This window comes from Sminthopsis crassicaudata, chromosome 3, assembly GCF_048593235.1.
Source record: "Sminthopsis crassicaudata isolate SCR6 chromosome 3, ASM4859323v1, whole genome shotgun sequence".
NCBI classification, from domain to species: domain Eukaryota; kingdom Metazoa; phylum Chordata; class Mammalia; order Dasyuromorphia; family Dasyuridae; genus Sminthopsis; species Sminthopsis crassicaudata.
Genome location: NC_133619.1, coordinates 385,228,010 through 385,243,032, shown reverse-complemented (window position 1 = coordinate 385,243,032; position 15,023 = coordinate 385,228,010). Strand labels below are relative to the sequence as shown.

Here is a 15,023-nt window from a genome sequence, read left to right as displayed (position 1 = left end):
AAGACTGGAGAATGAACAAATTGCGGCATATGAATATAATGGAAAATTATCATTCTGCAAGAAATGATCCACAAGAAATAAATTCTCAGAGAGAAACCTAAGAAGAGTTGTTTAATCTGACACAGAATGAAGTGAGCAGAAGCAGAACAACTTATAAAATAACAATGCCAGTATAAGGAAAAAAGAAAATCTCTGATAAATGCAAATTGGTAGCATAATTCTAAAGCTGTGGAGTCAAACTCAAAAGAAAGATTGCCACAGGCCACATATTGACTTAGAAAATCACAAATTAACATTATCTATCCTGCATTGTATTTTTATTTATTTTGTTAGACATTTTCTAATTTTAATATGGTCCTGGCCTCTTGTGGTCTGAAAGTAATGAATGTGACATCTCTATTCCATAAGATAGATAATCTATGAAAATTATATCTAGAAAGAGATGATGGGTTTAAGATGAAGAATAAAACCTGATTTTGGACATCAATATTGTTGGAATTTGTTTGCTTGACCATGCTTATTTGTTACAAGGGTTTTGTTTTTCTTTTAAATGGTAGAGTATGTGGAAGCGAGAGAAAAAAGCTTGCAAACTGAATAATTAAATAAAATATAAAAAACATATGTAAGGCCAATAACCATTTCCAAATAGTAAAGAGATCAGAAGTTATGAATACATTGGTTTTAAAAAAAGGAATGTCCAACTTTTAACTAAATAAAAAAATGTTCCAAATAGTAAGAAAAATATTAATCCAGCTGTGGAGTTCTGTATCATATTTAAATGAGAAAAAATAACAATATTAGCTGAGTTTTAGATACTGACATATTAATACACTAATAGTGAAGCTTTGAATTAATCCAACTATTTTGGAATTATGTTTAAAAGGTTAGTAGGTGGCACAATAGTAAAACCAGTAGTAAAAATCACCTTGCCTGAAGAGTAAATGCTGGATTAAAGTTTGGAGAGACTTCAGAAAAGGTTAGAAGGTTATTGTAATAATCCAGGCAAGACATAATAAAAGCTTATAGTAGAGTGGGGCCGGATGTGAGTGGAGAGAACAGAGTGAATAGTAAAGATGTAGTAAGGATAAAAATAACATTATTAACAGATTGAATATGTGAGAAGAGTTCAAGTGAGGAGTTAAGATGACACTGAGGTTGTAAATTTGATTAACTGGGAGGATGGTTGTGTTCTCAACATCAACCATAATAGGAAAGTTGGGAAGCAGATAAAATTTGGAGGAAAAGATAATGTAATATCTTTTGGAAATATTTGGTTAAGATGCTTCCAGAACATTCAATTTGAGGTGATCAAAAGAAGTTTGTGATTGAAAGTGGAGATTAGGAAGGAGAAAGAAAATGGAAGTAAGGGAAGGAGATAAACATTTATAGAGTCTACTGATGATAAGTAAGCACTTTACAAATATTATCTCATTTTATTCTTACAACAATTCTGCAAAATAGATGATGTCATTATTCCCATTTTACAGTCAAGGAAACTAAGATAAATAAAGTTTAAGTGATAGGTAACATAGCAAGTAAATGTCTACGGACATATTTGAATGCAGGTCTTCCTGACTCCAGTTCTAGGGTGCAATCTACTGCACTAATTAGCTGCTTCTAGATATATAGGTATGAGTATCATCTCTACAGTGATGATAATTGAACTCTAGGACCTCATAAGATCACCATGTGACATAGAGCAGGGTTCTTAACTTTGTTGTATGTCATGGACCCCTTTAGCAGTCTCCTGAAATCTCTTGACCCTTCTCATATTTTAAGAATAAGAATAGTATTTTTTAAAGAATAAGAATAGCATTTTAAATGCATAAAATAAAATATACATAATTACAAAAGAAATTAATAATTCAATTATCAAAAATTTTTTTTTTTAAGTTTGTGGTCCAAAGATTAAGAACCCTTGATAGGAAGAGAAAGGAGAAAAGCATCAAGGGCAGAGTATTGGAGGACATCTATTGTTAGTAAGTATAATGTGGATTATGATCCAGCAAAGAGACTGGAAAGAAATAGCTAAGAAGGGAAGCAGGAAAGAGCAATCATGGATACTCAGAGATTTTGTCCAGAAGAATATGGTGATTAACAGTATCAAAAGCTATTCAGAGGTCAAGAAGGATGAAATATGAGAAATAATATTAGATTTGGCATATGGTAACTTTGAAAAAAGCAATTTCAGTTTAATGATGAAGTTAGAATCTAGAGTGCAGAGAATTTAGAAATGAGAGGATAGGAAGTGAAGGGACCTTGTATATATTGACTTTCCTCATTCATTGAGGAAAGATGATGGCTAATAGGGATCATTTGCCAAATCTTGATAATCCTTTTTCTTTTTTCCTGACTCACAGCTAACACCCCATTATCATCATCATAAATTTCCATTAGGACTATTACAATGGCATCCTAATTAACATCTTTATTTTAAATCCATTCTTTCTTTAATGTGCCCTCTACATAGTTTTCAAGTAGAGCTGGAACTATTTTATTTTTATTTTTTGTCCCCAACATTGAGACATTATATAATATTGTGGATAGAGAATATCCTTAAAGCAAGGAAAATGTAAGTTCAACTCTTATCCTCATATTTACTGGTAGTGTGATTTTTGGGCAAGTTAATTCTAAAACATGGGTATGATCATGTCACTCCCCTGATCAAAAGTTCTAGTCATGCCAAATTACCTTTAGGATCAAATACAAACTTTTCTATTGGGTACTTAAAGATCTTCACAAATTAAAAATACCTTTCCAGCTTCTTCCCCTTTTTGCACTTATTAAAGGTCAATCAAACTGATCTTGCTGTACTTTAAACACATCTCTGTGTCTTTGCACTGGTTATCTCCAGTACCTAGAATGTATTCTCTTCTCATTTCCAGTTCTTAGAAACCATAGTGAGAGATCACACCACCTCCTACAAGGAATCTTTTTGGATTGTCTCCAGCTTAGACTTCAGCTCCTACTTAAATAATATTACCTTGGATTTATTTTGTATGTACTTACTTGTGCATATGTTGACTCCCTGACTATAGAATGAAAGCTCTTTTTGAGAGTAAGGAATATTTCATTTTTGCCATAAAAAACTCCATAATTTGGTCTCTTCCTAACTTTCAAGTCTTCTTACATCTTGAATCTTCCCCAGGTTTTCTGATAACCTGTGATACTAGCTTCAAGCCTTTTTCTCAGACATAACACTCTATTGCCTGACTCCAAACATTTCACTGTCCCTCTGGCCTCTTTCTCTCCCTCCTCATCTCTGCCTTATTGCTTTCCTGACTTCATTCAAGTTCTAGCTCAACTCCCAAACTCTGTAAGAAGCCTTTCCTTACATTTCTTAATACCAGTGCCTTCTTTCTGTTGATGTTCATCAATTTATCCCATACAGGTGGTGTTTATGCATAGTTTTTTGCGTGTCTCCCCCATCAAACTGTAAGCTCCTTGAGAGCAGAGCATGTGTCATATACATACTGTTTTACACAGTATCTGGCCCACAGTAAGCACTTAAAAATGCTAGTTGGCTGCCTTATCTTTGTATATGTTACTTCTTCCTAATATAACGTAAAGTCCTAGAAGCCAGGGGCAGTTTTCTTTTCACCTGTTTATTCCTAGCATCGACTCAATGTGCAATAATAAATAGAAAATTAGCTTTTAATGTCTCTGACTCATGCCAGCTATATGACTATGTAGGACATTTAATCAATGGTCTCTAAGTAATGGATAAAAAGGCCAACCTGCATTGGTAAAACTAGTTTCCTCCTGTGAGAGAAAAGTATTGTTCTTATCCTCTTTCCTAACCTTAATTCCTGACATAGTGTTTGGCACATCATGGTGCTTAATAATTGCTTAACAGCTAAATAAATGATCTATAAATATCTATAAATAAAAATGATCTATAAATATCTATATAAATAAATATAAATAAATCTATATAAATATATAAAAACATATAAATATATAAATATACATTAAATATATATAAATATATTATATATAAATATATAAATAAATATAAATAAATGATCTATAAATATCTATAAATAAAACATCTATACATAAAGACAGTCATACACACAAATGATAGATTAAGTTGGAGAAAAAGTATATGTACTAGTATAATAATCTAGGTAAATAATGATGAAATGTATTAGGGATATGTGTGTATAGTGGGAGACAGTGGAAAGAAAGAGAAGACAAAAAAGTGACAAATTGATAGGACAATAAAAGCTTTCAATATATGGGGTATCATTATACAAGATGAAGAATAGGGACACAGAAAAAGATAGAATACTGAAATTCCAAATATGGAGACTGGGTAGATAGTAGACTAAGTTAGAGGAGAATGCCGATTTAGAGAAAAAGATAAAATTAAGCTTATTTCAATTGTATTGGAGATAGAAGTAGGAAATTTTGGTGAAAGTCTTCTTAGAAAAGAGGTCAGAGTCAGAGAAATAGAAATTGGGGATATCTATAGATTGATCCATGCTGGCTTGTCTCCTTAAACTCATCATTTATCTGACTTGCTCCTTCCTTAGAAGGGATAAATAGTAAAAGGTAAGAATAGATTTTCATGTGAAAAAATATTTTTTAGTGTCTTAATCAAGAAAATAGAAATCATGATCTTACAACTCTTTGTGTGTGTGTGTGTGTGTGTGTGTGTGTGTGTGTGTGTGTGTGTGATAGCATGTTCAAATAGTAACCAACAAAAACAAGAGAAAACAAATATGAAAATAAAGATGATAAGTTTCTGGAAATTTTGTAATGGTGATAAAAATAATACTTTAAGTTGCTTGTGCTTCCTTTCTATTTCTCCTTTCAAAAAATACAATAGATTTTGAAGAAAAATTAAAATACATGCAATGCTTTTTAGTCTTTTTGTTTCTAAATGTATTTTGCCAGTTTAGGAAAAACATGATATATTATTCATAATTTGATCATAAAATTATATTATATGAAATAAATTTAAAATATCGCTTATCCAAATAATACACTTGGATTTAATCAGTGGATTATATTTAAAAAATTTTTGTTTTAACTACAAAGGGCAAAAATTTAGGAATTGTGCTGGTATGCATTTGTGTGTGTGTGTGTGTGTGTGTGTGTGTGTGTGTGTGTAGGCAATCAAAGTTAAGTGATTTGCCCAGGTTCACACAACTAGTAAGTGAGGGTGGATTTGAACTCAGGTCATTCTAACTCCTAATCAGTACTCTGTCCACTGGGTCATCTAGCTGCCCCATATCTCTTGTTTTTGACATTTATACTGGCAAAAACTTAAGAATAAATGAAATCACATTTTTACTTTCTTTAGTGTCTTGTAAAGCATTGAAGTTATACAAAAGATCCCAGTGGGCCACATATGACTTAGATGACAAGAAATTAACAATATGGTTATTTTTATTTTGAAAAACATTTCCCAATTGCATTTCAATCTAGTTCTGGCCTCAGGGAAGTTTCATAAGCTGCTTATGGCCAGCAGGTTGGGAGTCTGACAAGTCTGTTCTATAGTATTAAAGAAAGAGAATTTTCTAAAACGGTTCCATGGAAAAAAAAACTGGAAGCTGGGAGGGAGGAGAGGATAAAGAAAGATCTAATTCAGTAAAATTCTTGCCATCTAGCATTTGTTTGATTTTTCTTATTGATTCCACAGCTCCTTTCCTTTCAGCTTTTAATAGTTTTGTTTTAAATCCATTTTTTTTTAAACAGAAGTTCCTAAACATGGAGTATTAGTAGTAGTAGTAGTAATAGTAGTAATGAAAACTAACATGTATGTAGCACTTACTATGTGCCAGGCACTGTGTTAAGTTACATTTATTAGAAGATAATGTGAATTATTTCAATAAGAAGTTTAGTCATTAAATTTAGGATTTTAGGACTACAAGGACCTTAGAAATTATCAAATTAATTTGCATGCCTATAAATGCAAAATAAATTTCCTCTTCTAAATGACACAAAAATGTAATTTCAAACCTTGAAGAACTATTTTATCTCACCAACAATAGCAAAATTAAAATAGCAGAATAATATCCTTTATGCAATAATAGTTCTTGGCAGCTTTTTCATTTCACTTAACTTCATAGCTCTATTAGCTTAAATAATACTCCTTATCTAAAAATCCTTCCTTACTTAGAGCCTATAAATTTGTATCTGCATCAATCTTGAGAAAATAGGAAATGCTCACCATGATATCTATTGAAATCAGCACTTCTGGAAGAGAATTCAGTTATATTTATGCAACCATTTTCATTGATTTGAAGTTGAATATGATCAAGTATGAAAAATAACTCCCTGTGTTTCATATATTATATATATATGCATATATATAAATGTATACATATGAATATATATATGCATATATATATGCATATATATATATATAAGTGAAATGTTCCCCTAATCAATATCACTGTCAATCTCTTAGAAAAAGTTGATTTTTTTAAGGAAGCATTTCTAAGACATCATCTTTTTTTTTATTCTCCAGTATACCTTATATATGTACTTCTTTCACTCTTACCACATGAAGAAACATATAATCACACATTTTCTCTCTCAAACAGCAGGTACCAGAATAAAATTCACTTAAAATACAATATTACCATCAACTGAATAAACCAATAGAAGATGCTAAAATATGTTGTATTGAAAGTAATTGCTTGAGCTATAAGTACTTAAAGACATTACAGTCTAAATCCATTAAAAGGAAATGTCGGCCTATAATTTTCAATCAGTCACTATATTGTTCAAAGAAGATAAGTGACAGCATAAGCACTTTGTAAGTACTATGCTTTAGAATTTTATTCAAAAGAGGAATGTGAACATAAAACATTTGGGGCTGAGATAGACTGATAGGTTTATTTAGTTAGCAGTACCAGAGACCTGCTGCTCTCAGATCTGGCTGCAAAGGATCTATTATGCAATGTTTTAATATTTTCCGATGTTCTGCCTTAAACCATAAGGAAGTCTGGCACATTAGAAGGAGAATTGGGATTAGAGCCAGGAAAACCTGAATACCTGAGTTCAATTGTCACACTTATAAGCAATATGTACATGTCCTTTAACTTTATGCTCCTCTGGCAATTCTACAATTCATCTCCTGAGTCACTCAGAACCATAACCTCATCAGTAGAAGGTGTTCCCATACTGAGAACTCTCATTGTTGAAGAAATAGCAAATCTTTCCCATATTTATGCATGATAAGCATGTGCAGAAGATTAAAAACTTCCCCATTGATTGTGTTTCTCACTTAAAGGCAGATCCTTCATTTTTGGAATATGGAAACATTCTTGGAAGTGCTTTAGCTCATCCTGTTCATCCAGATACAAAGCAAGTTTCTCATCCGTCAGATTGCAACCAAGCTGAGAGGCAATGCACTCCAGAGTCCTTACTGGTGACTCATGAGAAGTAGAGTTCATCCTAGATTTTAGACAAGAGAATTAAACCAAAATATTATTTTATATTTTTCTAGTAGTATTTAAACAGAGTGATAACTTCTTGATGATGACAATGATTCCTTGAACCCAAATATTTGCCAAGTCATATTATTTTTACTTTGGCAATAGCTCTATTCCTTCCTCTCAATTACAACTGATTCTACCTGTGTTCAAGGCTTGATTTCTTCTCAACCAGACTATTTTAACATCCCCCATTGATCTTCTGGCCTCTAATTCCTGCCTCTCATTTAACCTTTCTCCATTTCACCCTCCATACTGATTCTGAAATAATTTTCCTAAAGTACCACTCTGATTATACTATTCTACTTAAAAAATCTTTACAAGCTCCTCATTACTTCCTAAATACAAATAATGCATTAAAAACTCTATAATTTGAATCCTTTTTATCTTCCTAGACTTAATTTATACTATTCCAACTTCCTAAAATCTTATGTTACAAAGTTCTCTCTGTCCTCTCTTCTTATGCTTCAGTCTCCCATCACTATGCTTTTGTACATCAAGTCCCAGCTAAGTAGCATCTCCTCAAAGAAATGTTCCTTGACCCCTCCTTGGCAGGATCTCTCTTGAAATTTTATCATTCTCCTTTATTTCAGAGTCACTTTTGCATAGCTTTTCCCTATCAGATCTTATGAGCAATGCCTTTCCAATTCTAAATTCTATTATTTTTCTAGCATATATCTATGTTCTCAGTCTCTGGCACAGAAGATTAAACCGATTAAGTTTTTAATAAATATTTGCTAACTGAATCATTTATTTTGGAAATATGGATGCATTCTTTGAATGTATTAGCTCATCATCTTTTTAAAGATACAATACAAACTTATCATTGCTTGGGTTGCTTCCAAATTAAGAGACATTTCAGCATGGACACTTATGAAAAGAGTTGAATCAGTAATGATGGCAATGATGATATTTATATTTTTAAGGTTTACAAAGCAATTTAAATATATTTGATTTTCATAATAACTCTCTAACAGAAATACTTTCATTATTTTCATATTATAGATGAATTAAATGAAGCTTAATTTACTTGCCCAGAGTTCCATGTATATGACATAGTTTTCAAGACCAAGTGTTTTTGATTCCAACTTTAGTGCCTTTTTTGGCTTTGTTTGGTTTTTCTTTTTTACTACTTTTACTAGTAAAAGCTAGAAAACATTCTTCTCTCTACAAATAAAGGTAAGTTGTTTCTAATATTTCCACAATATTTCTGACATAGAGAAGTCCAAAAAATTGGGTACATGTTGCTCTCCTTGAAATTAGATTATAGCTTGTGCTTATATTCACATATTTTCTCAATTTATTACCCAAAGATAGAAAAAGAAACTATCTTAAAGGGCACAAATGAGAATACATCTTTTTCCTTCATTCCTTTGGGTAGAAAATCTTTTTTATTTTTAGCTGATTAAAGAGACACCTAAGTTTCAGTTTCAGCCTAAGGAACAGACGTCTCGAAATTCTTTGTTCCTCCGACTTTAGACTTTCTTTTGTAGGATTCTTATGTTGAAATGTATCTCACAGTGTTTATTTTGAACCTCCCATATACAATGAATATAATCTTAATTTATGGTAGGAAATTTTATCTAACATATTTATTCAATGCCATTACAATTAAATGACTAAAAATTATTTAATTGAATTAGAAAAAAATAAAATAAAATTCATTTTGAAGAACACAAGGGCAAGAATTTCAAAGAAACGAGGGGAAAAAGATGCAAAGGAAGGAGATTCAGCAGTATCAGACCTTAAACTGTATCATAAGGCAAGAACATTGTTTAAGTGTAAAATAGATGATTTTGATTATTTTAAATTAAAGTTTTATTGTATAAATAAAACAAACATAACCAAGAATAGAAGTAATTCAGGAAACTTGGAACAATCTCTCAACTAGAATGTGATTATGTTAGAATACTGTTGTGGTGTTGGAAGCAACAAACTGGTTGAGTTACAAAAACATAGAAACAGAAACATGGAAAGACTTAAACTTATGAAGGAAGATGCTGTCTACTGCTGTGATATATAGTATAATATAATACAATATAGTATAGTATAGTATAGTATAGTATAGTATAGTATAGTATAGTATAGTATAGTGTAGTATAGAAGTATAATATAATACAATATAGTACAGTATAGTATAGGTATAGTATAGTGTAGTATAGAAGTATAATATAATACAATATAGTATAGTAGTAGTAAGTATAGTATAGTATAGTATAGTATAGTGTAGTATAGAAGTATAATATAATACAATATAGTATAGTATAGTATAGTATAGTGTAGTATAGAAGTATAATATAATACAATATAGTACAGTATAGTATAGTATAGTATAGAAGTATAATATAGTACAATATAGTATAGTATAGTATAGTATAGTATAGTATAGTATAGTATAGTATAGTATAGTATAGTATAGCATAGTATAGTATAGTATAGTATAGAGGTATAATATAATACAATATAGTACAGTATAGTATAGTATAGTATAGTATAGAAGTATAACATAGTACAATATAGTATAGTATAGTATAGAAGTATAACATAGTACAATATAGTATAGTATAGTATAGTATAGTATAGTATAGTATAGAAGTATAATATAGTACAGTATAGTATAGTATAGTATAGTATAGTATAGTATAGTATAGTTAGGAGTATAATATAGTACAATACAGTATAGTATAGAAGTATAATATAGTACAATATAGTATAGTATAGTATAGTATAGTATAGTATAGTATAGTATAGTATAGAAGTATAACATAGTACAATATAGTATAGTATAATATAGTATAGTATAGTATAGAAGTATAATATAGTACAATATAGTATAGTATAGAAGTATAATATAGTACAATATAGTATAGTATAGTATAGAAGTGTATGAGTATGTATTTGCATATTTATAGTTATCTAAATATATAGATATATGTATCCATATGAAAGTATATGTTTATATATCTGTATATCTATCTATGAATAAGGGAAGGGTCAAAAAAAATCATGTAAAAAGTGAACAACAGAGAACAAAAAAAAACCTACAAGGAAGCAAAGAAAAGCTGGGTAACTTTGAAAACAATGTATAGTATTTATTTTGCAAGTTTTCTTGAAATAGAAATATAATGCTTTATATTGAATTCTCTCATGTTCTGCTGTATACAGGGAAATATTTTATTTATTTTTTTTCTTTTCTTATTTTGTATTTAACTTTTAAATTAAAATAAAAAACTTACAAAAATTTGCTAGAATTTTTTTTTCATTTCTTATCTCTCCTTTTATACCACAGCATCTTTATGAGCTGAAGCTTCATCTTAGCAAGTAAAAAATGAAGATGAACTTGATATAAACACTGCAAAAACTATTACTCTGTAAAAATACTTAATATGATGCTTCTGATCCTAGGTCATGTTAGTATTGAACACTTCATGACACAATAATGAAATATAAGGAAAGACTAGAAGTATAATCAAATTGATAATTTTGATCAAAGCAATAATCTTTAAAATAACTACTCAAATCTGCAGAATGGAATGATATTACTATTTCTGAAATTTGACTAATTTCCACTATTAATAATTCACTAATCAATGGATTCATCCAACAAAAACATTTTGTAATTACAAGCAATGAAAGGAATAAGTAACAGAAAGACTATGAAGGCCTAAACATAAATAAGTACTTTAAAGAGTTAAGATACAGGAATTATTTCAAGAAAATATTTTCTTTTTGTTTAGATTTACAATTTCAACCATTTAGGTAGTTTCTGGAACTCTGTCTTCCCAGAAATCAGCCGGAGCCAGGATCACTAAGCTTCTTTATTCTTGATCTTTTATGGTCAAGGTCAGGGGGTTAGGTCTAACAATCTCACACACACCTTCCTCTCTCAAACGCCAGGGGAGACTGACTCAGCCTCAGAGTCTCAATTCCTCTTCCTCCTCCTACTCCTCCCACACACGTCACTTCCCCCTCTTTGTCCCACCAAGCAAGTCAGCACAGAACAGCTGGGGAGGGTCAACCTTCAAACAAGTTAATAGGGAACTGTCCAATTGGCAGTCTCACATGCTTCATTATCCAAGTGCATTGCTCAGTTCTAGCCTTTTACAGGTAGTTCCAAATATGAACACTGCTTATCCAGCAGATCAGCACTTTATACACATCTACAATCTTAAGACAGTAAACCTGGACACTAAGAAGTTGGATGACATGTGCATGCTCAGTCATCATGTTTCAGAAATATAACAAGGCCAATTCCTTCTAATTTCTATTTACCCACCATATTGTCTCTTGAGGAAAACATTAAATATGAAAAACTGTATTTCTGTTTTCACAATGAACAATGGAGAGTATACCAAAGCAAACATCAGGTTCTAGCATATGATGAAACCTATGAATGAAGGGAATAGGGACTGAACCTATGATTTCTTTGATACAGGAAACTCCTGAACAAGGAAATTCCCTTTATTAATGTAATTCAACAACTTCTCTGCAATTGAAAGTCTTGAGTCATGTAACTTGTCCAGAGTCAGCTATTATAAGTCAGAAGTAGGGAATAAGCCCTTGTCTTTCTGTCTTTTAGACCTTTTGTACCATTATGTCACAATTGTCTTTATGAACCAGTGATAATAGAAAATAGCTATATCACTCAGGAATGATTACCAGAATGGTTGTGTGAAAGAAAATAAAAGAAGAATTCATGGACTATTCTACATTGAACTAAAATTATACTTATGCTGGATTTTTTTTGTTTTAGATTAATATAGGAGGGGTGGCTATCTCTAGCCTAACCATTTGTTAGTATGAATACAAACACATAATACATTCCCAAATATATTTATTCAAACAATAATCCATAAGAATGAATTGAATAAGTATGTGAAATTATAATAATAAACAAATGTTCTGAATCTATATACAATTTTGGTGGCTGGGAAGATGTTAGATAAATCAGAAACTCTCTAGATTACCCCCCCAAAACTATACTTCAGGGCAAAAGTAGGGTAGTTAAAAAGAAGTAAGAGTTGGGACAAAAGAATAGCCTTGTTGAAACAACCTGAGAGGCTCCAAAGAAATATCCTAGGACAGAAGTTTGGCCTCTTGAAATGTAAACAAATGTAAAGCCCCCCAGAGCAGTTTCTCTGAACCAGCTAGAGGCAAGCCCAGGGTAGCTGGGTTAGAAGATAGCCTCAGCCCCAGCCACAGGCCACTTGGCAGACAGTGTGAGTTAGGGCTCTGGCATCTGATTAGGGGAAGACTGAGGGAACCTCTGCTGATAAGGAATGCCAGACCCAGCTGGGCTGCTGAGAAGTGGCCCTGGGCGAGGAGCTGGAGTATGTCATTATGTGCAGGAGGAGTGGGGCAGGAGCAATGCTAGCTGTATTCAATGCTAGCTGCATGAACAGGAGGGTGAAGTTCTTGGCTCCTGGTTCCAGGATAGAGAAGAGAAGTGAAGGAGTACTTGAGGCCAGAGGCACCATTCTTCATACCCCACGACCCAAGACTAGAGGTGATTTGCACAAATCAGCTGCCATTAATAACTAATTTTTTTTATATGTATATAAAAAAAAAATCCTTTCTTACCTGAAAGAGTAAAGCCAAATAGTTACCTGTCTAAAAAAATTCATAGAAATTTGAAAAGATATTAAAAATGAGAGATTGAGGAAAAACTTTTAAAAAGTAAGAACAATCCAAGAGGGAAGTGGAGCCAAGATGGCAGAGAGGACACACACTTCTTTCTGAGCTCTCTTACTACCCTCCCACTAAATAAGAAATTCAGCCTCTGAAATAGTGCTAGACTGACAGAATTCACAAATGTTGGGAGTGCAGCAAATTACTAGCAGAAGATAATTTTGAACATCACCAGAAAAGGTCTGTTTTGATCAGGCATGGCACAGGAGGAGGCTAGGCACAGACACAGAGGCCAGTGCATGCTGAGCAGACTGGGGGCAGGATGCAGTCTCCATGGGGCTGAGAATCTATGGGGAGGACTCTACTACAGTGTTGGCTACTCTGCCCTGGCAGTAGATCAGCAAAGAAGTTATAAAACAGCTAACACAAATGCAGAGGACAAAGAATGAACCCTAAAGTGCTGGAGTCTCACAGGGCATGGCCACGCCCACCCAGTACCAGGAGTGACTCAATGAGATCCCAGTGCAGTCGCTGTTCCCAGGGCAGCCACTGACCCCATGTCAGCCACTGTCCCTTCCTGGTCTATAGAGGAAGCTTGGAACCTCCTTGCAGTAAAAGCAGATCCCAAAATTTTAAAAATAATGATTAAAAAAGCAAAGCAAGCTCTAACTATAGACAGTTTCTATACTGAAAAAGAACAGATTTCCAACCCTGAGAAGACTAAAAGCAGATTGTCTCCAGATGAAGCCTCAAAAGGTGATATAACCTGGTCCCCACAACACAAAGGCTCTCCTAGAAGAAATTAAAAAGGATCTCAAAAGAGAGCTACAAGAAGAATGGGGAAAGGAAAAGATAGCTTTGCAAGAAGGTTTGGAAAAGGAATATAACTCATTTAAAAAAAAAAGATCTGATAAAGTGGAAAAAGAAAACAACTCCTTGAAATGTGAAATGGAATAAGTAAAGAACTCCCAGGAAAACAGAATTTGTGAATTGGAAAAAGAAAATAATTTCTTTAAAAAAATTGTGAAATGGAAAAAAGTTCCATAGAACAAAACAACTCATTTAAAAACTCAATTGGACAATTATAAAAAGAAAAAAAAAGTGAATGAAGAAAATAATTCATTAAAAATCTGAACTGAACAAATGGAAATGAATGTCTTGATGAGACATCAAGAATCAATCAAGCAAAACCAAAAAATGAAAAAATAGAAAAAAAAAGTTAAATACTTGCTTGGGAAAACAACAGATCTGGAAAATAGATCTAGGAGAGATAATCTAAGGCTTCTTGGACCCCCTGAAAATCATGATGAAAAAAAGAGCCTAGACACTATTTTTTAGGAAATTATCAAAGAAAACTGCCCAGATGTCATAGAATCAGAAGGTAAAATAGCCACTGAAAGAATTTATTGAACACCCCCTGAAAGAGACTCCAATATTAAAACTCCAAGGAATATTGTGGCTAAATTTCAAAACTATTGGACAAAGGAAAAAAATACTACAAGTAGCCAGAAAAAAAAAAATTCAAATACTGAGGAACTAAAAATAGAATCACTCAGGATCTAGCAGCTTCCACATTAAAGGATTGAAGGGCCTGGAATCTGATATTCCTAAAGGCAAGGACCTCGGAATACAGCCAAGAATAAACTACCCAGCAAAACTGAGTATTTTCTTCCAGGGAAGAAGATGGGCATTCAATAAAACAGGTGAATTTCATTTATTTCTGATGAAAAACCCGGAGCTAAACAAAAAATTTGACCTCCACATAGAGGACTCAAGAGAAGCATAAAATGGTCAAAAGAAGTCTTGAGAACTGTATACCTTTTATGGACATACTTAAAGAGTGCATGTATGATTTGATTTTACTGTTATAATATAAAAAAATGAACTAGAGGTGGAAAGGGAATTGTACCAGAAAAAGGGAAAAGTGGAGGTAAAAAAAGGGAC

At 32.3% G+C, this 15,023-nt stretch overlaps 1 protein-coding gene across 2 annotated transcripts in view; it reads right to left on the bottom strand.

Annotated features, from left to right (window-relative positions):
* Positions 1-15,023, bottom strand: part of KYNU (kynureninase) — a 124,890-nt gene that overhangs the window by 99,208 nt on the left and 10,659 nt on the right. For both annotated transcript variants that reach the window (XM_074302011.1, XM_074302012.1), the window contains exon 2: positions 7,244-7,413. In XM_074302011.1, coding sequence (XP_074158112.1) covers positions 7,244-7,412 — 169 coding nt within the window. In that variant the 5' untranslated portion in view covers position 7,413. The remainder of the gene's footprint in view (positions 1-7,243; positions 7,414-15,023) is intronic.